At 69.5% G+C, this 24,657-nt stretch overlaps 4 protein-coding genes across 12 annotated transcripts; 2 read left to right on the top strand and 2 right to left on the bottom strand.

The window, feature by feature from the left end:
* The first annotated feature begins 1,057 nt into the window (after positions 1–1,057).
* Positions 1,058–7,851, top strand: SCN4B (sodium voltage-gated channel beta subunit 4). 5 transcript variants are annotated; one of them, XM_064524203.1, is made up of 7 exons: positions 1,058–1,255; positions 1,418–2,108; positions 3,036–3,157; positions 4,396–4,559; positions 5,146–5,371; positions 5,546–5,675; positions 5,800–7,851. In XM_064524203.1, the coding sequence occupies exons 3-7, from the start codon at positions 3,097–3,099 to the stop codon at positions 5,891–5,893; spliced, it is 675 nt and encodes a 224-aa protein (XP_064380273.1). In that variant the 5' UTR covers positions 1,058–1,255; positions 1,418–2,108; positions 3,036–3,096; the 3' UTR covers positions 5,894–7,851. The 5 variants fall into 5 exon arrangements, with proteins under 5 accessions (XP_064380273.1, XP_064380272.1, XP_064380275.1 ...); XM_064524202.1 differs by having other exon boundaries at positions 3,029–3,157; XM_064524205.1 differs by lacking the exon at positions 3,036–3,157 and having other exon boundaries at positions 1,418–1,709; positions 4,396–4,537.
* A 188-nt stretch (positions 7,852–8,039) lies between these two features.
* Positions 8,040–12,981, bottom strand: TMPRSS4 (transmembrane serine protease 4). Its single transcript, XM_026114412.2, has 13 exons — positions 12,810–12,981; positions 11,095–11,128; positions 10,900–11,013; positions 10,647–10,799; positions 10,443–10,572; positions 10,238–10,339; positions 10,106–10,146; positions 9,604–9,766; positions 9,336–9,502; positions 9,122–9,217; positions 8,901–9,040; positions 8,555–8,704; positions 8,040–8,435 (listed from the first exon to the last, which is right to left on the bottom strand). Exons 1-13 carry the CDS (start codon positions 12,837–12,839, stop codon positions 8,424–8,426), a joined length of 1,332 nt encoding a protein of 443 aa, XP_025970197.2. The 5' UTR covers positions 12,840–12,981; the 3' UTR covers positions 8,040–8,423.
* Positions 12,982–14,147: 1,166 nt separating this feature from the next.
* On the top strand, positions 14,148–18,871 carry SMIM35 (small integral membrane protein 35). 5 transcript variants are annotated; one of them, XM_064524199.1, is made up of 4 exons: positions 14,148–14,520; positions 16,259–16,375; positions 16,638–16,671; positions 16,873–18,871. In XM_064524199.1, the coding sequence occupies exons 1-4, from the start codon at positions 14,505–14,507 to the stop codon at positions 16,976–16,978; spliced, it is 273 nt and encodes a 90-aa protein (XP_064380269.1). In that variant the 5' UTR covers positions 14,148–14,504; the 3' UTR covers positions 16,979–18,871. The 5 variants fall into 5 exon arrangements, with proteins under 5 accessions (XP_064380269.1, XP_025970200.2, XP_025970201.2 ...); XM_026114415.2 differs by lacking the exon at positions 14,148–14,520 and having other exon boundaries at positions 15,170–16,375; positions 16,873–16,997; positions 17,502–18,871; XM_026114416.2 differs by lacking the exon at positions 14,148–14,520 and having other exon boundaries at positions 15,170–16,375; positions 16,873–16,997; positions 17,499–18,871.
* IL10RA (interleukin 10 receptor subunit alpha) lies at positions 18,824–23,108 on the bottom strand. Its single transcript, XM_026114383.2, has 7 exons — positions 22,671–23,108; positions 21,727–21,847; positions 21,463–21,641; positions 21,156–21,322; positions 20,653–20,803; positions 20,426–20,547; positions 18,824–20,267 (listed from the first exon to the last, which is right to left on the bottom strand). The coding sequence occupies exons 1-7, from the start codon at positions 22,732–22,734 to the stop codon at positions 19,305–19,307; spliced, it is 1,767 nt and encodes a 588-aa protein (XP_025970168.2). The 5' UTR covers positions 22,735–23,108; the 3' UTR covers positions 18,824–19,304.
* Between the last annotated feature and the right edge of the window lie 1,549 nt (positions 23,109–24,657).

The raw sequence follows: 24,657 nt of genomic DNA, 5'->3' as shown, positions 1-24,657 counted from the left end.
TCTCCAGCATTACAGGTCCCTGCGCTCCTGCTCGCTGCATCCTGGAGGCTCCAGCCTCGGCCCTATCCGCCGCTCCGGCTCGGCACCTGGGACCGTGCCCCGCAGAGCCCCAGCGCAGCCCTTCGACCCGGCAGCCCTCGGGCACTGCTGCAGCGGTGACCGGCCTCCCTGCCCCGCTGCGCGCCGAGGTGTCACCGCAGCCCTAGCAGCCAGGCTCCGGCAGGTCCCGGGCTCCCCTCCCGTCTCGGCACATCTCCTGCCTCGCTCCCAGGGCCTGCGGCTCCCCTCCCCTCGCCGTGGCCATCGCTCAGGCTCCCCGCGAGCCGCCTTTGCTGCATCAGCAGCGTGCTCCTCGCCGCTCCCGCAGCGCCGGCCGCCAGCGCTGCCCAGCTCGCGCTGCCTGTACTTTTCCTGTCTCGCTTGCCAGCTCTGCAGCTCTGGCTCTTCCACCTGCCAGCGACGCTGGCATCCTCTCCGAGTCCCCCGGGACACCCCGCCGCCCGGCAAAGCCTGCAGCTTTCCCTCTTTCCCCCTGCATCATGCCGCCGGCCAGGTGGGACAGAGCGCGCTGCAGCGGGGGCTGGTGCAGAGCTCCGTGCACGCATGCAGCCGGCAGCAGCAGCCTGGCGATGCAGGCGGGGCCCTGGGCAAGCCGCTCTCGTGCGGGCCTGCCGGGAAAGGCACGATGCCGGGCAGGTGAACCGGGCCGTGGAGCCGCGAGCCGTGCTGCGCGCCCAGGCAGGGAGCTGCGGCCTGCCCCGGTTCGGGGGGCCGGTGAGCATCCCCGTGCCAGCAGAGACGCCCGCCCCGGGAGCGGGAAGGGGTAGCAGCCCTCCTCTCCCCTTCTCGCTGCACGGGGGTCCTGCTCGCTAAGGGGCCCGGGAGGAAAGGAGTGCATGGGAGGGGGCCCCCCCTGCCCCCCCATGCCGGCTGCCCGGGGTCCCGCCTGATGGACGGGGCGGCGAGGCGGAGGCAGCGCTGCTCCCGGCGCCGGGGCATCCGGCACCCGCTGCCGCCGGGGGCTCGGGGGGGCGCGGGGCGGCGCGGAGCCGGGCGCGGCGCCGCCTCCTCGCAGCGCGGCTCCTCCCGGCGCGGCTCCTCCCGGCGCGGTGCGGCTCGGCGCGGCTCGGCGCGGCGGGGGCGGCCAGAGCGCGGCCGCCGGGGGCCAGCTCGCACCGCGCCGCCGCCGCCGCCGCCGCCATGGCCCCGCGCTCGGCCGCCGCCCGCCGCCGCGCCGCGCTGGCCGCGCTCCTCGGTAAGGGCCGCCGCCGCGGGGCGCAGCCGGGCGCCGCCCCCGCTTTGCTCTGCGCTGCTTTGCACCTCGCCCGGGGGAGTCGGGGGAGTCGGCCGCCGCCGCCGCCGCGGGGATATGCATTTCCCACCCCCGAGCGCTCACGGAGTTGTCTCTGCTCCGCAGACGGGGAGCCCGAAGCACCGAGGATAAGGGGCTTGTCCAAGGTGACTTCGCAGCCGAGTCCGGGAGAGGACTCTGAAGTCCTGCCTCCAGCCCCCTGCCCTGCCTGCGGCAGCCGCTAACATCACCAGAGCTTTCCTCCGCCAGCGCTGCGGCTGCCTCGCGCTTTGCCCCGCTCCGCTCCGCTGCTCTGCGAGCGGCGACCGCTGCTGCCTGCCCGCTAACGTGAACCGGGGAATAGCCGCAGGGGAGCAATGCGCTGCTTGAACACGGCCGCCAGCACGCCCGCCGACAGGTCCTTCTCTTTACAGTCTGTTTGGTGAAACAACCATCTGCATGCGCTTCTCCCCGGCGTGGGGGCGAACCCGTGCCGCGGGGCCGCCGCTCGGAGCATGCCGCCCGGACCCGTGCCCGGGGCACCCGAGGTCCCCGGCTGCGCCGAGAGGGACGGGGGCTTGCAGCCAGTCCGCTCCCTGCCGCAGGCCCTGCCGGGGCCGCTTCCAAGCCGCCTGCATCCGCCAGCGCCCACCGCCGCACTGCTGCTCGTGTAGGGCATCCTCTTCTCGACGGGTGCGGAGGGCCTGAAAGCAGGGGCTGCATTAGCAGCCCTCGCTGCTGGGGACCTCCCTGGGGAGGCGTTTGACAGGGCACGTTCTTCAGGGTGTTTTAAATGAGCTGCAGACACTAAAGGCAGGTAGGTACCAGACTCCCTGCAGGATTTGGGTGCTGCTCCCTGCTCTCTCTTGAAAGTCTCTGCTCAGATAAATGCAGTGCAAGCTGCTTTCAGCAGGGGAGCCTGAAAATGTGGAGGCTGCTAGGAGACACTCGGAGACACTGGACAGCAGGACGCTGGGGGTGGAAATGGGAACTTTGTCCCATGGGTTGCTCCCATTAGCCGGGAGCCTGGGGGTGGGAGGGCAGAGTTTCTGTACAGATCCCCGTGTTTCAGAGATGCCTTTGCTCTCCGGGGACTGGTGGTGGGCAGCACGGCTTTCCCATCGGTGCCGTGGGAAAGGCCAGACCCGGGTGTCCTGCCCGGAGCGAGCGTGCCTGGGCTCGGGGCCTCGGCGGAGAGCAGCCCGGCCAGCACCGCTTGCTCTCTGTGCCAGCGGCTCGCGCTGGTTTTCACAGGCAGAAAAAGTTTTACAGAGCAGCGTTTCCACAGCCAGTGGCTGCTCAGGGGAACCTGCGTGCTCTTCCCGAGAGGCCCGTGGTCCCCAGACGGGGTCCCTGGAGGGCTGCGGGAGAGCTGGAGGGCTGGCACAGCCCGGGAGTGAAAGCTGGAGGGCTGCTGCTCCCTGCAGCAGCAAAGAGCCGGCAGCCAGCGCTCCAGCGTAGCGGGAGCGGCGGCTCCCCGGTCTCCTTGCTCTGCCTTTTGGGGGAGAGCTGTGCCCGCGGGCGCGGGAGGGAGCTGGAGCCCCCCGGGGCTGGACTTCTCCTTCGAAGCGAACGGGAAGCTCCAAGCGGGGTGCTGGGGGTGCAGAGCGCAGCAGCTACGGGCAGCAGGCAAAGCGAGGGTGGCAGCTGGTGTAGCTGCTTGGGTAAGTAATGCAGCAGGACGTGCTTTCCTCTGCGCTTTATTTAGTGGTAATGTATCGCTTCTGTCTTCCTGAGACCACAGCAGGACAGGAACAAGATCAGCCTCCGTTTGCCCCACACATTCAATTCAGGTTACGCTCAGGATGTTATGGTGGTGGCAGACAGGATTAGAGGTGTTGCAAGCTGCAAGGAGTCGCCTTTCCTGTAAGTAGCTGTCCCCTCGCAGGGACCTGCCTGCTCAGGCACCCCGCAAAGCTGGCAGCCCCCGGGGAGCGGCTCGGCTGGCCCGAAGCCCCCTGCGCAGCGTGCTGCCGGCGTTGGGGCCCGACAACCGCGAGAAGCCCCCGTCCGGAGGGGCCGGCTCCCTGGCGCTGGATAGAGCCTCTCGAGCAGAACGGGAGCTGCTGCTGTGTGAAGTTAAACAGCGGCTTCGCTGCAGCGCCTGCGATGCAGCACTGCAGCAGGGCGCGAAGCCGCAGGCCCAGCCCGGCGAGCCGTGCCGGGGGCGTTGGCGCCGGCGCGCGTAGGGGATAACGGAGCAGCCCAAGCGGCTGCAGGGTGGGGAGGGCGAGGAGAGTGCCCCGCGCCGCGGCGAGGCAGGGCAGAGCAGTCCGAGCCCCGCGCCCTTGCCCCGGCCGCTGCCCTGTGCGGGACCCCGGCAGCTTTCAGCCGTGCCCTCGGCTCCCGTAGCTGGGCTTGCATCTGCTCCTTCCGTGTGTTTCTGCTCTGCTAACGGGGAGCAGAGGAGCAGCAGAGCTGCCTTCTGCAGTTTGAAGGTCATCCGCTGGCTACCGCGGGAGGCGAGGCTCTCCGCGAGGCAGGCGTGCTGGGATGCCGCTCCCGAGCGCGCACAGGCTCTGCCAGGAGCCCGCTGCCGCAGCTCCCCGAGCCCTGCGCTGGGGGACGGTCCGCGGGGCGGGCGGCCAGCACGGCAATGCTAATTAGCGTTTGAACTCGTCGCTTTGAGAACAGAGAGCTCTGCTGCGCTTTGGGCTCTTTTCCCTCCTTTAAGGTTTAGCTGAAGGCGTTGCGGATAACATGCAAATGGGGGCTTTCATTTGCATGCCTTCTCCTTGGCGAGACGACAGCTCCCCTTGAATCCGCTCTGCCTCCGCAGAGTGCCGGGCGCAGCCCGCTGCGCTCTCTGGGAGCAGGGACCCTGCGCCCACCGTGCTGCCCGGCAGCCCGGCGCAGGCTCTGCCGGCTCCCCCCGCCCGGCGCGCGGGGAAGGCTGGGGTCCTCGGCTGCACGTCCCCCCATAGCAAAGCACGTGCTCTTACTCGCATGGGCCCCTCTCCGGCGAGACCGTCGGCGCCTTGCTCTCCCTGGGCAGAGCCGGGCAGCAGGCCTGGCCGCACCGCGGCTGGGGAAGCACGGCTTGCAGCAAGCGGGACTGCCTGCCGGCACGGTGTCCTCACTCGCTGCTCCCCACTCCCCACCAGGTTTGCACATCTTCTCCATCGCCCTCGCCTTGGAGGTGTCGGTGGGCAAGACCAACACCGTGACGGCTCTGAATGGCTCCAACGTCCTGCTGCCCTGCGTCTTCACCACCTGCATAGGCTTCCAGGACCTGGTCTTCACCTGGTATTTCAACTCCACAGAGATGGTGGGTGGCTCTCCGGGCTTTGCCTCTGCTTTTCTGGCAAGTCCCTGCGGATATCCCAGCACAGAGCAGCCCCGCGGTTCCCTTCCTCCGCGTGCAGGTGCCCTGCCAGCCGGGAGCGGCTGGGGCTGCGTTCGCTCCCGGCGTGTCCAGCTCTGGGGGGACAGGGATGTGCAAACAGGGCGGCTCCTGCCCCCATGCACGCTTCTGCTTTTGGGGCAAAGCCGGTCTGGATGTTCTGCTGCTCATGAGTTCGGTCATTTCCGTGAAATTCCTTGGTACCAGCTTGAGGACCAGTTTCATTGCTTTTGCTCATGAATTGGCTGTTCAGGAGCAGGTCTGCACTTTGGGCAGTATACGGTGCATTTTCTCCTCCAGTGCTTGCCCTGAAATGCTATGTGGATGTGCTTCCCCTGGGGAATGTTCTGCTCTCCAGGCTCTGCGCTGCTCTTTGCGGCGGTCCTCACCGCGCTGGGACACGTGGCCCGTCACCCCTGCGCGTGCACACGCGGGGCAGGCGGCCGCCCGGCAGCTCGAGCCCGGTCCTCGCCGGGAGCGCGGGCGCTGACCCCGCCGCCCGCCTCTGCAGATCTACCACGGCAAGATCAAGAGCAAGGCCTCGGAGCCCTTCCTGGTGGGGCGCAACCCCCGCGTCGAGTTCGTCGGCTCGACCACCGGGAAGGACAACAACATCTCCATCGTGCTGAACGAAGTGGACTTCAGCGACGCCGGGAAGTACACGTGCCACGTCAAGAACCCCAAGGAGAAGAATGCGCAGCACAACGCCTCCATCTTCCTCACCGTCGTCCACAAGAGTAAGTGCTGGCCGGGGCCCTGGCACGCCGCGGGAGCCACGGGGATGCGAACCCGAGCTCACCTGACCTTGGCTCGTGGTCATGGCAGGGTGCTGGGAGACAGCTGGCTTCCCGGGGGTGGTTGTCGGGGCCCCCCCTTGCCCCCGCTGAGCCCCCGGCCCCTTTCTCCGGCAGTGGTGGAGACGGACAACACCGTGACGCTCATCATCGTGGGCGTTGTGGGGGGCCTCATCGGCCTCCTCATCCTCTTCATGCTGGTCAAGAGAGTTGTCCTCTTCATCATCAAGAAGACGCAGGACAGAAAGTGAGTAGGGGGCGGCGCTGGCGCGGGGGCCGGGCTCGGCGGGGCGGTGGGGGCCGGGCTCGGCGGGGCGGTCGGCGCGGCGGGGGCCGCGCGGCGGGCCCTCGGCAGCGGACGCTCTCCGCAGGAAGGAGTGCCTCGTGAGCTCCTCGGGGAACGACAACACCGAGAACGGCCTGCCGGCCTCCAAGGCGGAGCAGAAAGCAGCGCCCAAGGCGTGAAGGCGAGGCGCCCCGCGGCCCCGGCCCGCGAGGAAGCGGCAGGGGGGCAGGGGCCCCCCCGCCCCGTTTGCTTTCTTTCTGAACTACCAACGCTTGAGACGTGTTTCGGTTAGACACGTGCCTGCAACCTGCACTGCTTCTCGGAAACGACTGCGGCTACGGTGGGGACGGGGAGCCGCTCGCGGCGTCGGCCTGGGACCCCGCGGGGACGGAGGCGGCCGCCTGCTCGGCTCGGCGTGAAGGCGAGCGACGCGAGCGGGGAGGGAAGCGGGGCGCCGGACGCAGCCCGGGCTGGGGGCAGGCGGCGGCAGCGGGAGCCCACGTCCCCCAGGCGCTGCCCCCGCCTCTCCCGGCTCCCCCCTTTTTAAAGCTCGGCACTTAGAGCAGGGATGCCTCCGACGCCGACCTGCCAAGGCTTTAACTCGTTAAGCGGATTTTTTTATTTATATCAGACTCCCACGGGAAAAAGGCTGATTGCGTTTCCCTTTCACCCGAGGAAAACTGCGGCACCCCGGCCCCGGGGCGGGCAGGGAGCACGGTCGCGCCCCGGCGAGAGGAGCGGGGCCAGGGCTGCTCCGGCCCGCGTCCGGTCCTGCCACCGACCGGCGGGGTGACCTTGGGCAAGGCACTTTGCCTCTCCGTGCCTCAGTTTCCCCACCTGTAAAATGGGGATAATAATACTGCTCTACCTCGCAGGGGGTGTTGTGGGGCTTCCCGGGCTGACGTTTGCGCAGGGCTTTGAGGTCCGTGGAGGAGGGCGCTGCAGGTGCAAAGCCGGAGGGTCCTTGCTGAGGGCACGCGCTGCTGGGCCTCGGGGCCACCCGAGCCGCGTAGGCACCCGCGCCAGCCGGGTTTCTCGGGGTCAGTCGGCCGCCGTGTTTCGAAGGGCGAGCTCGGCGGGGAGCACGCCGGCGGGCGTGCAAGCGTGTCTGCGTGCCGCCCCTGCGCCGAGGGCCGCGAAGAGCCTCGCCGGGCTTTTGAGGAGCTGGAGACTTAAAGCACAAACCATCCTGTTTGCACGGGCTGTGCGGGGCGCGAAGGGAAGGAGTCGATTTTGCAGCCGAAGGTGCCGGTGTGCTCTGGGAGGTGATTTGCTCCCTGTTTCGCCTGCGTGTGGGTACGTGCCAGCTGCAAGGCGCCCGGCGGGTCTCCCTGGCTGCTGGGTAGATGGGGAGGTGGGAGCGAGGCCCCGGGCTCCTCTCTGCCCCAGGGACCGGCGGGACCCTCGGGCAGATCCCTTGACGTCTCTGTGCTCCATTTCCCCACCTGTCACCCGGGGACAGCAAACCTGAGCTACCTCGCGGGGCTGAGGCTCCCGGCGTCGCCGTGCGAGTGCCCCGCGCCGCTCGGGTGAAAGGCGCGTTGCTAACGTGCCATCGTCGCTCACGGGAGTCCGGGAGGAGGACGCGAGGTCCCCCGGTTCCCGTGAGACCCCGGCCCAGCCTTGGAGAAGACCTCCCAGGGGAGAGGACAGGGAGGGGAGGGAGGGATTTTTTTTCTTTTGAAGAACTGTTTTTAGCTCTCCTAACCTGCCAGCCTTTTTTAGACAGTAGCTGGACCCAGCTCCACTTACCACAGGATATGCAACGCTGTACTATGCATGGATTATTCCTCTGGCTTGAAGGAAAAAACGTCAACCTAACCAGTTTTGGAAGCGTCGCTCTGTCTATGGGCATGTGCACGGGTGTTGCAGGCAGCGCCGCGGGGAGGGGGCTGGCGCGGGAGCTCGCGTGACCCCCGCGGGGCTCCCTGCTGCCGGGGCCGGCGCTGCCGGGGGCCGTGCTGCGGCGCGGCCGGCACAGGTGTGCACAGGCGCGGAGAAATGCCCGCAGCAGAGCCCCGCGAGTGCGCATGGGGCGCGTGCGACGCGCTCTGGTACCACGTAAAACACATTTTGCACTGTAGAGTTTTAGCTAGCTTTGCCTTGGATGAAATAAAGTTTATGTTTACTAGAGAAACTCTCTGCAGCGTGGCTTCCTGGGCTGCTTGCTGGGGCTGGAGCTGGGGCCAGGGCTGGGCTGGGCTGGTGCCTGCACCCCAGTTGCGCTCCCAGGCTGGGTGCTGCAGTGCCAGGCTTAAGGCAGGCTGGCGTGGGGCACGGTGCGAAAGAGTCCTCGCGAATAAGGGGGACAAACCCTTCACAGGCTGCGTGAAAAAACACATCCTTTCTTTTATGGGGATACCTGACAGCACAAACATCGCTTCTCTCTGTGAACTAAGAAAGGGGGACTGCTTGGAGCAGGCGGCAGCTTCGACCCGCGGGAACCTGCCTGGCGCAGCGGGACCGGCACAGGGCAATAAATTAATCTCTCTCCGGAAGGCAGCTCGAGCCCGTCAGATTCCTCGGCGGTGTCGGTGGCTGCTGCTCAGAGCCGCCCTCCGGCTCCTTGGCCGCCCTCCTGCACGAGGTCGGGAGGCTTTGCTCACCCTCAGCGGCTCAGGATCCATTTCGCATCTGCTGCCGGGGCCGGGCGAGCCAAACGTGTCAGGGGTGGGAGGCCGGGGACGGAGGGGACCTGTCCCAGAGGTCTCACAGCTCCGACTGCAAGGAGAAGATGCCGTTTTGGACGCTGCGCCTTGCTGCACGGCTGCTCCCCATGCAGAGCCACCAAGGAGGCTGTGCCCGCCCCCGAGGTGCTGCGCATCGGGAAGGGCACTGACCCTGCGCACGGTGTAGATCCAGTTGAGGTAGGGCTGGACGCTGGTGTAGACGCCGGGGGTGCTGGGGGTGCCGCAGCCCTGGCCCCAGCTGACGATGCCCACCACCTGCCAGCGGCCGCGCAAATACAGCAGGGGCCCGCCGCTGTCCCCCTGCGAAGGGCGAGCCGGCCTGAGCGGGGTGCATCCCGGCAGCCCGGCTCCGAGCATCCCCGGGGCCGGGAGCGGGCAGGGGGCTGCGCGTGCCCGACCCGCCGCTCCCGGGGTGCAGCCCCCGAGCAGGGACGAGCGCCCGGGGCAGCCCAGCACCGGCGCAGGTGCCCGAAGCGCCCTGCCCTCGCAGCCCCACCTGGCAGGTGTCCACCCCGCCCTGCGGCAGGCCGGCGCACAGCATCTTCTCCGTGACGTCCCCGTGGTAGGCGGCCAGGTTGCAGCTCTGGCTGTCTATCAGCGCCACCTCCGCCTGACGCAGCGTCTCCGACAGCTTGCCTGCGCGGGGGGGCCCGCTCAGCCGGGCGGCAGCAGCCCCCGCCGCCTCCCGCCGCCCCGCTCCCCGGCGCCCGGGCTCACCGTGCTCCTGCGTGTAGCCCCAGCCCGTCACCCACAGCGAGGCTCCCGGGCGCAGCTCCTCGTCGAAGTAGGGCAGGCAGACGGGCTTGCTGCTGGCTGCGGGGCACAGCGGTGCCGGCTGAGCCCGGGGCGCGCGGGGGCCCCGGCTCCCAGCCCGCTTCTCGGCGCCGCCGGGGCACACGCTGGCCCCGGGGGGGGACAAGGCACGTCTCACCTGAGAGGCGCAGCGGGGCGCGCAGCTTCACCAGGGCTATGTCGTTGTCCTTGGGAGAGGCGGGCGCCTCCTCGGCCAGGAAGACCTTCTCCACGGCGAGGGCGGCGCCGCCCGACAGCAGGCTGGAGCCGGCCTTCACGCGCCAGCTCTGCACCACGGGGTTGTTCCTGCGCGCGACACGGCCGTCAGCGCCCTCGCCTCGCCCCGCGCCGGCCGGGGGCCGGGCTGCCGGAGGGGACGGCGGTGCCGCGGGACCCCGCTGCCTCACTTGAAGCAGTGCGCGGCGGTGAGGATCCAGCCGGCGTCGATGATGCTGCCGCCGCAGATGTGCTCGCCGCGGTACTGCAGGCTGACCTGCCAGGGCCAAGCCTCGATGGGCGCCGGGCGCCCGCCGAGCACCCGCGGGGCCCTGGCGCTCTCGCCGCACTGCTCTGCCGGCGAAGCAGCATGTTAGTGCTGGCGGCAGGAGCACCCACCCTGCCCTCCCCTGCTGCCGAGGTGGGGGCCTGGCACCGGTTGCATTAGCTTCGTTAGGGTGATTCGTCAGCCAAAGCAGCCTTTCCTAGGGGCTTCCATTCCGGGAGGGTCGCGCTGGCTTGGCGGGGGGGTTGCACCAGCTAAGTTCTCCCCTCTGCATGCAAAGCGTTGCTGCATGCATGGAGGGGCCGGGGCCGGGGCCGGGGCTGGGGCTGGGGCTGGGGCTGGCCACCCCGGGGCTGCCTGCCGCCGCCGCTCACGCCCACCCGCCCCGCGGGCGCCATCGGACTCACCGGAGCAAAGGAGCGAGACGGCGGCGCCGGAGAGGCACTTCCTGCAAGAGGGAGGGACGGCTGGGTGGCAGCAGCGCTGCGGGCGCCAGGCCCCGGCACCCGGCCGGCACGGGGCGGCCGCCGCGCGCTCACCTGCCCGCCGCCTGCACGCGGAGCCTGCCGTTGCTCAGCGCGACCTCGCGGAGCGGCAGGGCCTGCCCGCCGCCCACGTCCGCCGCCCGGAAAGCGGGGATGCTGCAAGAGAGCGCGGGAGGCTCAGCCCCGGCGGGCCTGGGGAGCGAGCGGGGAGGGCGAGGCGGGGGAGCGGAGCGCGGAGGGGAGGGCGGCCCCCCCGTACCTGCTGTAGCCCATTTGCTCGCAGGCGGCTTTTGCCAGCGGGAGGCTGAAGTGGTCGTGGCAGACCCCGCACCAGGCTCCGGTGAGGCTGTCCAGCACCTGCAGCGTGGATCCGTCCCTGGAGACGCGCACTGGAGAGAAGCGCGGCGTCAGCCCTGCGGGGGCCGGCGGAGGCGCCGGGGGGGCCGCGGCGGCCCGGACTCACCGCCCACGCGCGGCCCGTCGGGGAGGCGCCGGGCGCAGCTGGCCTCGTCCTCGCCGCGCGCGCAGTCGGCGTGGCCGTCGCACACCCGCTGCAGCGGCACCAGCCGCAGCGGCTGCGGGCAGAAGAAGTAGTGGTGCTCCAGGTAGAGCTTGACTGCGGGGAGACAGGGCTCAGCGGCTGGTCCCGGCCAAGCCCGGCTCCGCGGGCGCCGGTGCCGAGCCCGGCCGCGGCAGGGGGAGCGCGGGAGCCGTACCGAAGAACCCGACGGCCACGACGCTGGCCAGGCCGAGCACGGCCACCAGGACGGGGATGCCGACGCGCTTGAAGGCTCGCAGCGCCGCCGAGGCCTTGGGACCTGCCCTGGCACCTGTGACACAGCGCGGCGCGTGACGGGGCAGCACGGGGCTCGGGCCCCCCCTGCTCCCGCCCCAGTGCTGGCACGCGGTACCTCTGCCGTTCAGCGGCCGCTCCGAGGCTTCGTCCTGCAAACCGGAGGGGAGAACGGCGTAAGGAGCAGAAACCACGGGGGAAGAGCGGCTGGCGGGTGGGGAGGGTGCAAAGCCAGTTGCATTGCTGCACACGCGACCCCACGAGAGCAGGGCAGGGGAGAAGCCGGGGAAGACACGGATGCTGGCACAGCCTTGGACACCACCTACACCGCTCAGGCGACTGGCTGTGCATGTTACAGGGTTACCGTCTTTTCAGTGTAACAGAGGCTTAAAAAGTCCCAGGGTTTATGGAAGTGGCACCTGCTGATGTGCCACAAAACCCGGAGTCAAAATGCTTGTGCCTCCGGGGCTGGTGCTCCCCGGCACGCCATGGCAGGGCTGGTGCTCCCCGGCCGGCCCAGCCCGGCACAGCCGGCACGCTCCCACGGGAACACCGCTGCCGCGGGTGCCCCGGCGCCGCGGGAGAGCCAGCCCAGCCCGGGGGAGCCCGGGCGGATGGAGGGCTGTGCCGTGCCGTGCCGCTGCTAGGAGACGCGGCAAACAGAGCCCTCGCTGCCGGCGCCGCTGCAGCTTTGCATCCCTGCCCGTGCCGCGCTGTGGAAAGCTGCTCCCGGCTGTGTGCACTCCGCAGGCGTGCTGCCGCCCTTCCCAGGCTAGGGAAAGCAGCACGTTTCCCTATCGCTCTAACGCTCCTTCCAGCCCTGGGCGAGACCGTCCCCTTTGCTGGCGCGCCTGGTCTCTGCTGTGACAGGTAAGGCTGTGCTTCCCTGCACTGCTGTCTCGAAGGCGAGCCGAGCCCCCGCGGTCGCAGCGCTCGGAGGCCGGCCCGGCGGGGCAGCAGCCCGCGGCAGCGCTGGGGGCACGGCGAGGTGCGGCGGGCCGCGCTCCAGCCCCCGCGGCCGGAGGGAGCGGTGCAGCCCTGCCTCCCTCCCGGGCCACTTTGTCTGGGCATGTTTAGCCAGGCACCAAGGCGCAGCCAGCAGGGTTTTACGGGAAGGTGCCAAGCGATTATTTACTGGTTAACGCACAAACATCGCTTGGGGTCAATGAGCCAGAACGCGCTGGGAGTGGGCAGGCAGGGTGGGATGGGAGGGCGCTCCCACGTCCGCAGCCTCCCGTCTCCGCTGCCCTTCCCAGGCCGCTTCCCGGCGGCAGCCGCGTACCTGACCCGCGCGCTGCCTGCAGGAGCCCCGGGGGTTTTGCAACGCCGGCCCCGCTCCCTCCCCAAGGCCGCCCACGTCCGCCGGCACGGCAGGCCGAGGGCGTGCGGGCCGGTCCTTCCTCGTGCTGACCTCCTGTGTCACCGCGGGCCGGGCACGACCCGGCGCACGGGATCCTAACGGTTCCCCACGGAAACGGTGCCGGGGCTCTGCTGCCGTGCCCTGCCGGCTGGCCCTTCCCTCCGGCTCCTGCTTCCAGCAGCTATCGGCAGCTGCTGATTTTTTTGCCGTTCCTTCTGCCCGTGAACAGCCTCGATTTGCAGCAAATTCACGGCTTGGCGCTGCCCCGGGGCTGCCTTTTGGCGAGCCCCTGCTCGCTTGCAAAGCCACGCTCCAAGCAAGGGCTGCACAGGTTAAATCAGCCCCGACCTCAGCCGTGCCGCCTCCGTGCCCAGCGCAAGCCCGATGTCCCTGGAAGCTCCTAGCTGCCCTAACTAGCTAAGCCCTCAGTGCCAGGCAGGGGCAGGGTGACGGCGGTGCTGCCAGTAACTCACCATGCTGGTCCGGCTCTGAGCTCTCCGCATCCCCCGGAAAGCCGGCCGGTGCCCTCCGGCGCGGGGAGCTGTGGGTGCCCCGGGGCCAGGGAGCCGGGCAGGCGATGGTCCCGCGCCCCGTCCCGTGTCGGTCCAGCCAGCTCTGCCCGTGCGGCGCGAGCACTGGGGCAGGACCGCCCCAGCACTCCCTAAACCCACAATGGGAGTTGTGGAACAGGAATTATGATTTGTATTGTAATATAACACCAGTCTATCAGCAGCACCATCACCTGCAGCAATCTCTGGAGCATCTACCGCCGGGAGTGACTCACTTGCAGAGCTACTGTCACCAAGTAACTTACCACGAATGAGCTGACTGATGGGGCGAGATTTTTCATGCTCCTTTTCCGACAATAAGAGGAACCACAACCATCCCATATTTGCCCGTCTCTTCCGCATTGCACCGAGTTGCTTTCTGAAACAGAGATTTTAGTGGGTGGAGGAGGAAAGGGGAAGAGTTTACGCACGAGGTTACCAGGCCACGATGCTCGGGTCCCTCAGGTCACCTGCTCGCCGCTTCTGTGCCCAGCCCTCGCTCCTGACGCGGGGGCTGGATGGGGTGAGCGGGTCTGCAGGCTGCGGGCAGGCCGTACCGCTCCCGGCTAGAAAGCCCGGCCTGGGGCAGGCTCCTGCTGGGCGTGCAGGCTTTGCAGCTGATTGCCCTCCCCTGCCTTTGTGGCCCAGCTTTCCCAGCGGCGGGGGAGAGCCGCGGCTGCCAGGCGTGCGCACCGTGCCGGCGGGGAGGCCGCGGAGCATCGCGTCCCTGCGGCTGCTGGCCCGGGCCGCGGGCCGCCTGTGCCGGCTCTGCCCGGCTGCGCGGAGGAGGGAGGCCAGCGCAGGGACTGCCGGCGGCTGCGTGCGGCTCTGCAGGTGAGGGACGCGCTCCGCGGGCGCGCGGGAACCCGGCCTCCCCCGGAGGTGCCGAGATGGGGGGGCTGCAGGTGCTACGAGTAGAAGCAGGAGGTGGATGCTGCCGGGCTGGAAGATGCTCTGGAGCAAACCCCAGCCCTGGCCTCTGTCAGCGTGCAGAGCTGCAGCCCTGGGGCGCGTGGCGGAGGCACCCTCGGGGGGGTCCCCAAAGCCAGGCCTTGAGACACCCCGGCACTGGCCCCAGCACTGGGGACCGCGCCCCACCTGCGCCCTGGGGCAGGAGGTGATGACGCCGGGGTGCCGCGAGCGGCTCTTCCTGCTCTGAGGTCGAGCGCAGGCTTTGAGGAAGCAGCCGAGGTTTGCAGATGTTATGTCACAGCTCCGGGTTCCTTCGGGGCTCTGCTTCCCTTCCCGCCCCGGGCACCATCCCCAGCCGCTTGGTGTGACATGGCCTCGGGGCTCCCGGCGCCGTCCGGGGTCAGGCCGGGGCCGTGCTCAGCTCTCCCGAAGCGGTGCAGGCGCGTGCCTTGGTGCTGCAGTGCCTTGCTTTTGCTTGCAGCTCCCCTGGACCCCACCTGCAAGGGGCTCTCCCCATCAGAGCTGGGCCTTGGCGTCCCCGGTCCTCCACTGCGCTCGTTCCCGCTGCTTGCCCTTCTCCCGGGCTGCTAATGGTTATTCCCGTTTGCTGTCTTCCACCCGCAGCCACGGAGCTGGTTCTCCCCTTTCTCCCCGGAGCAGGAGGTGATTCCAGCCGATCCTGTGCCTGGGCGCCGGGGCTCTGGGACGATGCTCAAGCACAGCGGTAAGTGCACCGCGCCGCGAGACGTCTGGGACCGGGGCGTAGCCGTGCGGCGTGAGACACCCTGTCACCCTGGGAGCCTGCGTGCCAGCGCCCTGCACGAGGCCACTGCCCTCGCGGGCCTCCCCGAGACCCCAGGGCACGTGCCGCGCTGGACCCAGCCGACTCGCTCCCACTGACCCGTGCTCGGAAAGAGGGCGTGCTGGGTGCAGCTGACACGTTGCCCGTCACCCAGGAGCCAGGCCTGCCAGCGCTGCCCGGCTTGCCACCCTGGGGAACCAGTCAGGCGAGGAGGTGGCCGGCCTCGCCGCGGCCGGGGCGGTGAGCTGGCTGTGTCACCAGGCAGGAGGGGCTGAGCGGCGCCAGCCCGGGCTGCACCGCGCTCTGCTCCCGCGGCCCCGCTGCGGGCACCGGGACATGGACCCCAGGGCGGGTGTGCTGGCATTTCTGAGTATCTATTTTGGCACAGCTTTGCCGCTTTGGCCTGGGAGCTGGTCCTAGCAGCTGGGGGCTCCGGCGGGGCCGGGGCTGGGTGCACCGTGGGGCATTGAGCACGCCGCTGTCCACCCCCGCTGCAGGTGCGGGGAGAGAGGGCGGTTTCGGCCGCTGGCTCACGCGGGAGGCTGCTGCACTGCACAGCTGCTGCATGAGTCACCGCGGGAGCCGGCCCCGGCGTCCCCGGCTAGCCCGCGCTGCTCCCAGGCTCCCCAGCGCTCCTGGTTTGCGCCTGGCTGGCCGAAGCGGGATGCATTAGCTGCCCGTGCGTGCCGCCTCCCGCGAGGGCCCGGCGGGGGACAGGCGGGTGGTCCCGCTGGGGCCGGAGCTGCCGCGCGACCGGGAGGCGGCAGCGCCGTGCGCGGCGGCTCCGCGGGTGTTTGCTGCATCCCATCAGGTAGAGCGAGCGCTGCGGGTTGCAGGAGGCTTTGGCATGTTGCTCACTGTGTAAACACTGTGACCACAGGGGAAATGTTCTCACTCCACCAGCATCTGTCTAAATTTAGCTGCTGTTAGCTCATCCCTTTCCGCTGTCTCACTCCTGGCGCTGCGGGGCTGGGCGCCCTCTCCGTGTGCCGGCAGCGTGCCCCGGCCCCTCCACGCCTGCGGGCAGGCACCGCGGGGCTGCCTGGAGCTGCAGGTGCGCCTAAACCCCGCCGTCCCCTCGTGATGGCGGGGAAGGGTCCGTGGTGACGCTCGTGCCGGGAGCTTGGGGAGCAGGAGCCGGCGGCAGCCGTAGAGATGCGATCGCAGTCCCGTGCTGTGCATCGCGCCGGGCTCTGCGCTCTTCCCCAGCCAGGAAACGGCAGCTTTCGCCCTGGCCGTGCTGCGCCCCGGCACGCTGGCCTCCCCGCAGCGATGCTGGCAGCGGCGGCCGGTGCTGGGCTTCCCCGGGCCCTGCAGCGCGGGACGGGCAGGCGCTGCCGCGGTGCTCGCGGGAGCCCGCCTGCCTTGACAAACGCGTCCTCTAGAGGGAACTGCCCGTCCAGAAATGGGTCTGCGCGGCGCGTGGGGACAGCACTGGAGCAGGCCCCGTACGGCCGAGCAGGGTCCCTGCTGCGCTCGGGCCTCGCGCGCCTGCTCTCGCCAATGCCCGAGCCGTGGGCACGGGGCTGCAGCGCGCTCGCACCGCTCCTGCGTGCATGCATGCGTGTGCTCGGGAGCCGGACGCTGCCGCTGCGGCAAGGCAGCCTGCGTGCCGTGGTCCCGACCTTGTCCCCGGCGTCTGCCCTCCCTCTGCCCGCAGGACGAGAGCCCGCCAGCACGCTCGGGCTCATCGTGGGCGTCGGGCTGGCCCTGCTGCTCCTCGTCCTTTTGGCCTACGCTTTCATCCGGTGGTACCAGACGGGGCGGTGCTGGCACCGTGAGTACGGGCAGCGCCGCGGGGCAGATGGGGTTAGGGGCGGAGGGCTGCAGGGCCCCGGGATGCGGGGGCTCGTCTGATGCGCGCTCATCCCCTGCGAGCTAGCGGGGCTGGGGAAAGCATTGCAGGGCGCAGGGCAGTGCTGGGGCGAGGCGAGCCGGGGCCGCGGCGGGTGTGCGGGGCCGAGCCGGGGCTGCCGGGGCTGCGAGCTGCGGTCTGCCCTTCCCGCCGGCTGACGGCCTCCCTTCTCCCTCCTCCCCAGGGCCGGACTTCGTCTTCAACCTGTACCACATCCGGTGAGTGCGGCCGTGCCGAGGGAGGCCCCCGGGGCTGGGGGGCCTGGCGGGGTGCATCGCGCCCGCGCATCCCTGCGGGGCGGCCTCGGGCGCCAGGGCGAGGCGTTGCAGAGCCTCGCCGGTCCCACAGCAGGACGGGGGCCGCGGCGGGGCTGGGGCGAAGCCCCGCAGCCCCCTGACGCCGATGCCGCCGTCCCGCAGCGGGCTCAGGGCGGTGGAAGTGGAGCTGGCGCCGCCGTTCACGGTCAGCGGCTCCCTGAGCGAGGCGCGGAGCGGCTACGTGCGCTTCCACGACCGGGGGCTGTGACGGGCACGGCCGGGCGCAGGTAAGGCATGGCCCTGGCTCCCGGCCTCCCAGCAGCCGGGGGACGTCCCCGTGATGTCCCCGGCTCCGGCGCAGCGAGCGCCCCGGGGCAGCACGCCTTGGCGCCTCGCCCGGGCACGGCCCCGCCGGCTCTGCCGGAGCCGCCGCTCTGCCCGTGTTGCCCTGCGCCTGGCTTTCCCAGACTTCCCCCAGGGCATTCCCAAGGTTTCCCCTGCAAAAAGCCTCCCCGGTCACCCGGCCTCTGCGTGCTGCGGGGAAGCGGGGGTTTTCCCTGGGCTCGGGTTTTATTTCCCACCTCGCAGGCTCGGGGCCCCAGCCGCGGCGCTCTCCTTCCCAGCCGGCGCAGGAGCCACTTCCCTGCGCTGCCGGGGGGCCTCCGGCCGCGGCCCCCGGAGGAAAGCCGCCCGGCCCCGCGCGGCGGCTGCCGAGGAACCGGGGGCCCAGGGAACGGGTTAAAAAGGGTGGCAGCGAGCTGCAGAAACTGAAGTTACTTTTGTGCAAGAAGGGAAAATGCCAGAAGGAAATGAGAGTGCCTCAGCTTCCCTCCCCGGCTGGGCCTCTGGCACATGTGGGAATTTGTCCCTCCGCGCCGCTGCCGAAAGCAGCTCCCCCAGAAATCCCCCGGGGCCTTCGCTGCTTTCCGACGGACTGCGCGGGGAGCCAGGGACACACGTCCTCCCGGTGTCGAGCGCCAGCGAATCCAGGGAAATGCGGCAGCGCCTGGAGTTGCCGGAGCGAGCCGGAGGGAAGGTCAGCGTCGCGGGTCGCCGGAGCGAGGGCTCGCCGGCCCTGCTGCCTTGCCGTCGCGGCGGTGCTTCTCCGAAAGGCGAGCACGGGGCGGTCAACGGCAGTGCGGGGAGCGCGGCTGTTCATCCCCGGCACCGCCGCTGCAGCCCGGCACCGCGCGCAGGAACCGGCAGCGCCTGACGTCAGCAGCACAGCGAACGCGCGCTCCGTTTCGATGAGTGTTTTTCAGAGGAAGTTTTAAAAAAAGCTCACACGAAAAGCCCCAACCCCCAGAACACCACGAGGCAGAACAGACGGTGGAAACGTGGCGATGGACGGCGGCATACACGGAAGGGCGGAAGCTCGCACAAGTCTCGGCACGAACCGCTCTCCCCGGGATCCCCCCCCACACCGCGCGGCCCCGCTGACGCAGGGCACATATTTTTGATGCGAGTAATGCCGTGTCAGACAAAACACAGGGAAACTTTGCCGTGCAGCGACAAGCGCTCTCCTCGCAGGGGTGATTCACGATTTCACCTGCAGCAAGGCCCCGCCGCTGCGTTTCCATCAACGCTGTCTGCGGGACTATCCCGCCGCGCAGCTGCTGTGAAGCCAAGCGGCTTCTGGAAAAATTCTCTGGTGACCTGGAAAGCGGTTGAACGCAGCCCACAGTAACTCTTTCCTATTTTATTTCTGTTCCCATTTTGACATAGAAACTATTTTACCCTCTCTTCCCCCACCCAAAAAACTAGACTTGTTCCACCCGGCCCGGAGGCTGTCCTGCCTTTTCCGCTGCGCCGTGTGCCTGTGCCTGCCGCCCGGGGTTTTGCACCCCGGCAAAATCAACCGCAGGCCCTTGGGCGCTGTTGCCCCCTCCCTGGGTCCTGCCGGGGTATATTTGCTTGGAAAACCTAGTCCGCAGATTACCACCAAGCTGGAAGCGGGCTGTCTGTGTTTTTCCCAGTCCTGGTGTGAAAACGCTCGTCCTCGTGCGCGAGGCGAAGGCACGCCGCTCTGCCTGCCGCGGGCAAGTCCGTGCGCGAGAAGGGAAAGCGCGGCTTTGCCGCGGGGCAGGGCGCACGGGCAGACGGACCGAATAAATAACACTGCCTCCTTTCTGTATTTACAAATTAAATAGAATAAATAAGGTGTTGGTGTCCATGCAAAACCAGCAGGGCATCCGCGGCCGCCCGGGCGAGCGGGAGCGCTCCCGCGACGGACGTGGCGCTGGCCCGGGGCGCACGGGGCTCTGCCGGGGGGCCGGGAAAGTCCTTCCCGCGTGACGTCAGCCGCGTTTCGGTACCCGTGTTGTGAAAGCCTCGGCCGTAGGGATGTCAGCCGGAGCAGCCCATGCCGCGCGGGGGGAAGTCGGGAGGGGAAGCGCGCCCCGGCGCTGGGCGGCCCGGCGCCCCGAGCGCGGCCGCGGGTGCGGGAGCTGGGCGCCCCGCGGCAGCGCCGGGCCAGGATCGCTGTCAGTGCGCCGCGCTCACCTTCGGCGTCGGCGATAGCTTATGAGAGCGGCGGCTGCGCGAGGGCAGCGGCCGGCAGAGGTAGTGGGGCGGCGCGGGGGCGGCGCGGGGGCTCACAGGCGGCTGTCCTTGCTGGCCGCCTCCAGCGCGCCCGGCGGGCTGGCGCGCAGCGTGAGCCACGCGTTGGTGCTGAGGCTGGCGAGGAGGGGCAGCGGCCCCAGCGGCGCGGCGCCGGGCAGGCTCAGCTCGAAGGCCGCCTTCAGGAGGTCGGGGCTGCCTTTGGGGGCCCCGGGGGTGCCGGGGGCCCCGCAGCCCTGCGGGGGCTGGCCGGGAAAGCCCCAGGCAGCGGGCGCCCAAGGGCAGCCGGGCACCGCGATGTCCTGCGTGTGGCCGCGGGGAGGTTCGGGAGACGCCTGTTTCAGGTAGCCCTTGGCCACCGGCAGCTCGGAGCAGTCCGTGTCCAGCACAACGTCCGTGCCGCCCTGCGCGGGCCCTGCGCAGCCCCAGGGGGGCAGCCCCTCGCCTCTGTCCCACCTCGGCTCTACCGTGCCCTTGCACTGCTGCAGGTATCCCCGAAACTCCACGTCCTGGGGGGCATCCTCGCCCGCGGCGGCGGCGGGGAGGCCGTGCTCCGCTCCCCATGGCTGCCCTCCCTCCGCGGGCTGGCAGAGGCCGCCGCTGCCGCCGGAGGAGAGCGCCAGGCAGGGCGAAGTCCGCGCCAGGCTTATGCCGCTGTCGTCGCCGGCGGGCGGCTGCCCCGCGTCGCCCCGGCCGGCGGGGCCCGGCTCGGCGGAGGAGGTGTGCAGGCAGATGCCGCTGTCGGTGCTGGTGCAGCTGCAGTCCCTGCTCGCCGTGGCGCCTGGGCCCAGCAGCTGAGCCCGGTCCTCGGGCAGCGTCGCGAGCCCGTGGTCCTGCTCTGGGGGCCACTGGAGCGAGCCGGTGCTGCCGGCCGGGCTGCTGGGCTGCTTCGGCGCCTTCTGGCACAGGAAGAGCTGCTCGACGGGGTCCGCGTCCAGCCTGGCCGGCGAGAAGTGCTCCTGCTCCACCCAGAGCGAGCCCTGCTTCAGGAAGGACTTCTGGGAGGGAGGGAAAGGAGCGCGGTGAGGCTCAGCCCTGCTCGCTGCCCGGCTTCCCCACCGGCCACCCCGCGCCAGCGGCCGGGGAGCACCCCATGCCGCAGCGGTTATAAGCTGATAGCTGCAAATGCCAGCTTCCGCGTGCCTGGCTGCCTTACCAGCACGGACGGCGGCTTCACGGGCTTCTTTATGTACGTGCAGACCAGCAGAGTCCCCAGGATGACCGAGAGCAGCACGGTGATGAAGAAGATGCTGACGATGCTCAGGAGCTCTGCGCTCTCTGCAAGACAGCACGTGTCCCGGTGAGGTGGGCAACGCAACGTCTCCGGCGGGACAGCATCCCGCACACGCATCCCGCACACGCATCCCGCACGTCCTGGCTTACTGTCGCCGCTGCCGATGGTGAGGCACTGCTCCGCGGTGCGCACGGCGCGGGCCTGCCGGCTCGCCACGTCGGGCTCCACGCTGACGCAGTACTCGGTGCCCCAGAAGAGGTTGCTGATGTTGAACTCCGTCTGGGTCTGCACCACTTCGTACTGAAATGAGCAGGGAGCAAGTTGGCACCCCGGCAGCTCTCCAGCCCTGCCTCCGTGAGCACGTGGGGTGTCCCCTCCTCGTCCCCCATCTCTCGGGCAGAGCAACCAGAGCACTCAGCAATGGCGCTGAAAGCAGCCAGACCCAAAATCCCAGCGGGAGGTGGCAGGTCTGCCACGAAAAACATGCGCGAGAATAGCTCTGCAGTGCTTTGAGCATGCAGAAGCTCAGCATTATTCTGCTTTATTGCAGGAGACTTCAGGGAACGAGTGGCTGTTTTGGTCTGGGCTGCTCTGTGTGCGATGGGGGTCTCCAGGCTTGCCTGCGGATGGGGACGAGACGCTTGGCTCTCACCGTCTGGTTGTCGTGCGCCCTCCGGACGTACGCCTTGTAGCGCCGCATGTGCTTTTGTATGTCCTCATATTTAACGGTGCGGTTGCCGGCTTGCAGGAGCAGCTGCAGCCTCACGTGGATGGTGTTGCCCGTCACGGAGAGGCTCTGCCCCGAGAGCCGCAGGCTGGCTGGAGACAGGTCGGACCAAAGAGCCCCTCAGCCCTCTCCTTCGGGCAGCCCCGAGAGCTTCCTCAGCAGCCGACAGGGCTGCGGACGCCCTCCCACCCAGCGCTGTCCCGCTGCCAGGCAGCCAGGGACACCCACGTACCTTCTTTGGGGGAGAAAGCGTTGCTCCGGCTCCACGGGGACGTGCGGTTCCCGGAGACGGCCCTGACCTGGGCGTAGTAGCGCCCCTCGGGGTCCAGCGTGTAGTAGGTGAGGTCACACGAGTGCCCCGCGATGCCCAGGCAGCTGGGGACCGGCGTCCAGGAGGAGTTCCTGCCGTAGCTGCGGGGAGAGGCGGCGGGTGAGAGCGGTGCCGGGCGCCCGGGGCGTCGCGGGCCGCCCGGGGAGGGGGCCCGGTGCTACTCACACTCTGTGCTGCACGTCGTAGCGCGCGTCGCGGGGGGAGCGCGGCCCCGGCTCCCAGCGCAGCAGGTGATGCACCATCTCGGCGTCAAAGCGCACGCGCGCGGGTCTCGGCAGCCGCTCGCCTGCGGGAGCGAAGGCAAGCGTGAGGCCAGGCGGCCGCGGCAGTTCCTCCCAGCCTTTGCCACCCGGACGGTCCCCTGCACCTCGTCGCTGCGTGGCCAGCCTGGCCTGCCCCGTCCCCTCTGCACCTCCGCAGCCTGTCTGCTCCCCGCTTCCCAACAGCACCCAGGGAGCAAGCAGCACACGGGGCACTGGGAGCGGCGCTCAGTGCTCAGCCTGCGCTCGGGATGGCCTGCAAAGGGGCCCTGGCGTGCCCCTCGCCGGCCCAGCACTAGTGGGAGGCTCCCGGGCTCTCTGCCGGGGTCCAGCCATCCTGTTTTGCTCCGCTATGGGCTGGGAGAAACAGACCTCTTCACACCTCCTGCCTGAATTTCAGTACTGTCACCTGGCAGCAAAACACCGCCAGATAACATCTGTCACCCTCTCTGCGCTCGCTTCCTCAGCCGCCGCTGCCTGCCGGCAAGCGCTCGCCCGCCCCAGCCCCAGCGCCGGGCTGAGGCCATGCCCCGAGTGGCCGGTGTCCCGCAGCAGCCCGTCGCCAGCGCTTGGGCACGCCGCTGCCACGGGGAACGCGGGGCACCGTGGTGCAAGGCGCAAGGCTGAGGACCGCCGCGGGCAGCGGAGGAGGAAGGCGAGGGGCGGCTGCCTAGGCGAGCCCCGGCCGTGCAGGCACCCGCGTCGCCAGGGCTCCCGTGCCAGCGGCACCGCTCCCTGCCCGCCCGGGCAACGCGCCTTCCCCGCCTCGGCAGCCCCCGGCGCGGGGCTGAGCATCCTCCCGAGGACGAGGCGAGGGGCGGCGGCGCGGCGCGGGCGAAGGCGACTCACCGTCGACGTGCAGGGCGAGCAGCAGCGCTAGGCACAGGGCCGGGGCTGCGGCGCTGGGGGCCATGCCGGCTCAGCATCCTCCGCGGGTGCCGGCCGGGGAGCGGGGCGCCGAGCAGTGCTGCGGCGGGCGTCCCAGCGCTCGTTTTTCCCCGGGAGGCTGGCTCAGTGACGTGTCGAGAGGCGGCAGCGCAGCGGGAGGAAAGCGGCTGTGCAGCGACTTCCACTTTTTTTTGCAGTCCGCCCACTCGCTCGCTGTTGATCTCTCAGCCCAGGCTGGGCATTTCCTGCCATCAGCCCGAAACAAGGACCTCGGGGCTTTCTGAGCAAAACGCTATCCCATCTGGAAAGAGAAAATAGAAATAAAGCATGTGTCTGCCTCGTTACCAAATTAGACCTGTCCCCCCAGCGCAAGGCACAGATGCTGGCACAGCAGCAGCACACCAGCCCAGCGCTGTGCCCGTGGGCCAGCGCGTCGTCCTGGCCCGCTGGGGTCTAACGCCCACCCCGGGTGAGCGCACGCAGGGGGGCCCGAGCCCCCGGCTTGCTCGGCCCAGGAGGGGCTCCGGCTGCCTCTGCGCTGGGCTCAGCCCTGCCCTCCCGGTCAGCCCCTCGCCAAGCCCTGGGCTGAGCCTCTCGGCTTTGCAGGGTCGTGCAAGCTCCCACCCGCGCCCGTCGCCGGGGCTCCCTGGCTGCGAGGTTCGGTGTGGCGGCCCAAGCTGTAAGCTGTCCCTGGCTGGACCCGCAGACCCGCCGTGTCCGTGCCGCGTGCGTCCGGGCGCTGGCATCGGGGCCGGAGCGGCCCATGAGTCCACCCCGCGCCCTGCCTTGCTCTCCGGCGAGCCGAGTTGCCACGCTCGAGGGCTTTCCTGGGGCTGCGCAGAGCGCAGGGGCTCTCCTGTGATGGAGAAGCTTTCTGTCTCATGGCGAGAGGAGGAATTTCCCACTGGGGAGTGAGCGGAAAGGTCAGAGGCCGAAAGAGCAAGAGGAACTGAGAGCGCTCGGGACAGCCTCGGGGCGCTCAGAGCCGGTCCCCGGCTTGCAGCAGCAGCACATCGGGCTCGGCACGGGGAAGGGGCCCTGGCCGGCCGGCCCCCCTCGCCTCGACTCCCCCTCGCTTACAGAGCACCCGATGTCCTGCCCTTGGCTGTCAGCTCCTGAGTCACTTCGGGCAGACGCCAATTTTGGAAGGCCCGAAATGAAGCACAGCCCATCCCACACAAGCCACAGCTTTTGTTTCACGTATGCAACTGAGAAACAAAAGCAACGGGGCCTGAAATGAGGAAGGAGGGAGCCCCGGGGAAGAGAGATCGTGGGGCTGCTGCTGTGGGCGCAGAGGCTCGGAGACTTGGGAGAAAGGGCTCACAATTTAGGAGAAAATGAAACAGGCTGTGGAGAAATGACGGCTCTGCTGCAGGTTTGTGCTGAGGCTGCCGCTGCACAGCCGAGCCCGCCAGCCGTGGCCGTGCCGCGACTCCGGCCAGTGCTGCAGCAGGAGCGGGCATCGGGCCGGCACCGTGCCCGGCGGCGAGGCTGCCCGGGGCTCGCGCGGCTCCTGTGGAGCTGCCCCCCCGGCCGCTGCGGGGTGGGTGCTTGAGTTCAGGGGTCAAACCCGCACTCGAGAGCGCTGCCGTGCTTCCTTTCTTCTTCAAAATCACTGACTAATCCTTGGGCAGGAATAGCCACCTTTTTAACAATCTGGAAATCACCTGAGTCAGAACTGCACCCCGGCTCTTTCTGCAGAAGCGCTGCAGGGAGGGGACCCGCAGAGCAGCCCGGCCGCGGTCCAGCCTGCCCCAGCTCCCCTCCCGGCCCCGGACCCCCCCCCGGGGTGCAAACCCCCCCGCCAGCGGGCTCAGAGGGGCTGTGGGACAGGCCTCGAGAGCAAAACAGGTCTGCAGCTCCCGCCGCTCACCTGCCTCTCTGCCGCACTCTCGTGCGTCGCCCACATCCTGGATCCGGCGCCGGCTGCGGCCGGGGCTGAGGTTGC

This window comes from Dromaius novaehollandiae, chromosome 21 (assembly GCF_036370855.1).
Source record: "Dromaius novaehollandiae isolate bDroNov1 chromosome 21, bDroNov1.hap1, whole genome shotgun sequence".
In the NCBI taxonomy this organism is placed as follows: domain Eukaryota; kingdom Metazoa; phylum Chordata; class Aves; order Casuariiformes; family Dromaiidae; genus Dromaius; species Dromaius novaehollandiae.
Note: the sequence above shows the minus strand (reverse complement) of the source record. Positions and strands in the feature narration are given on the sequence as shown.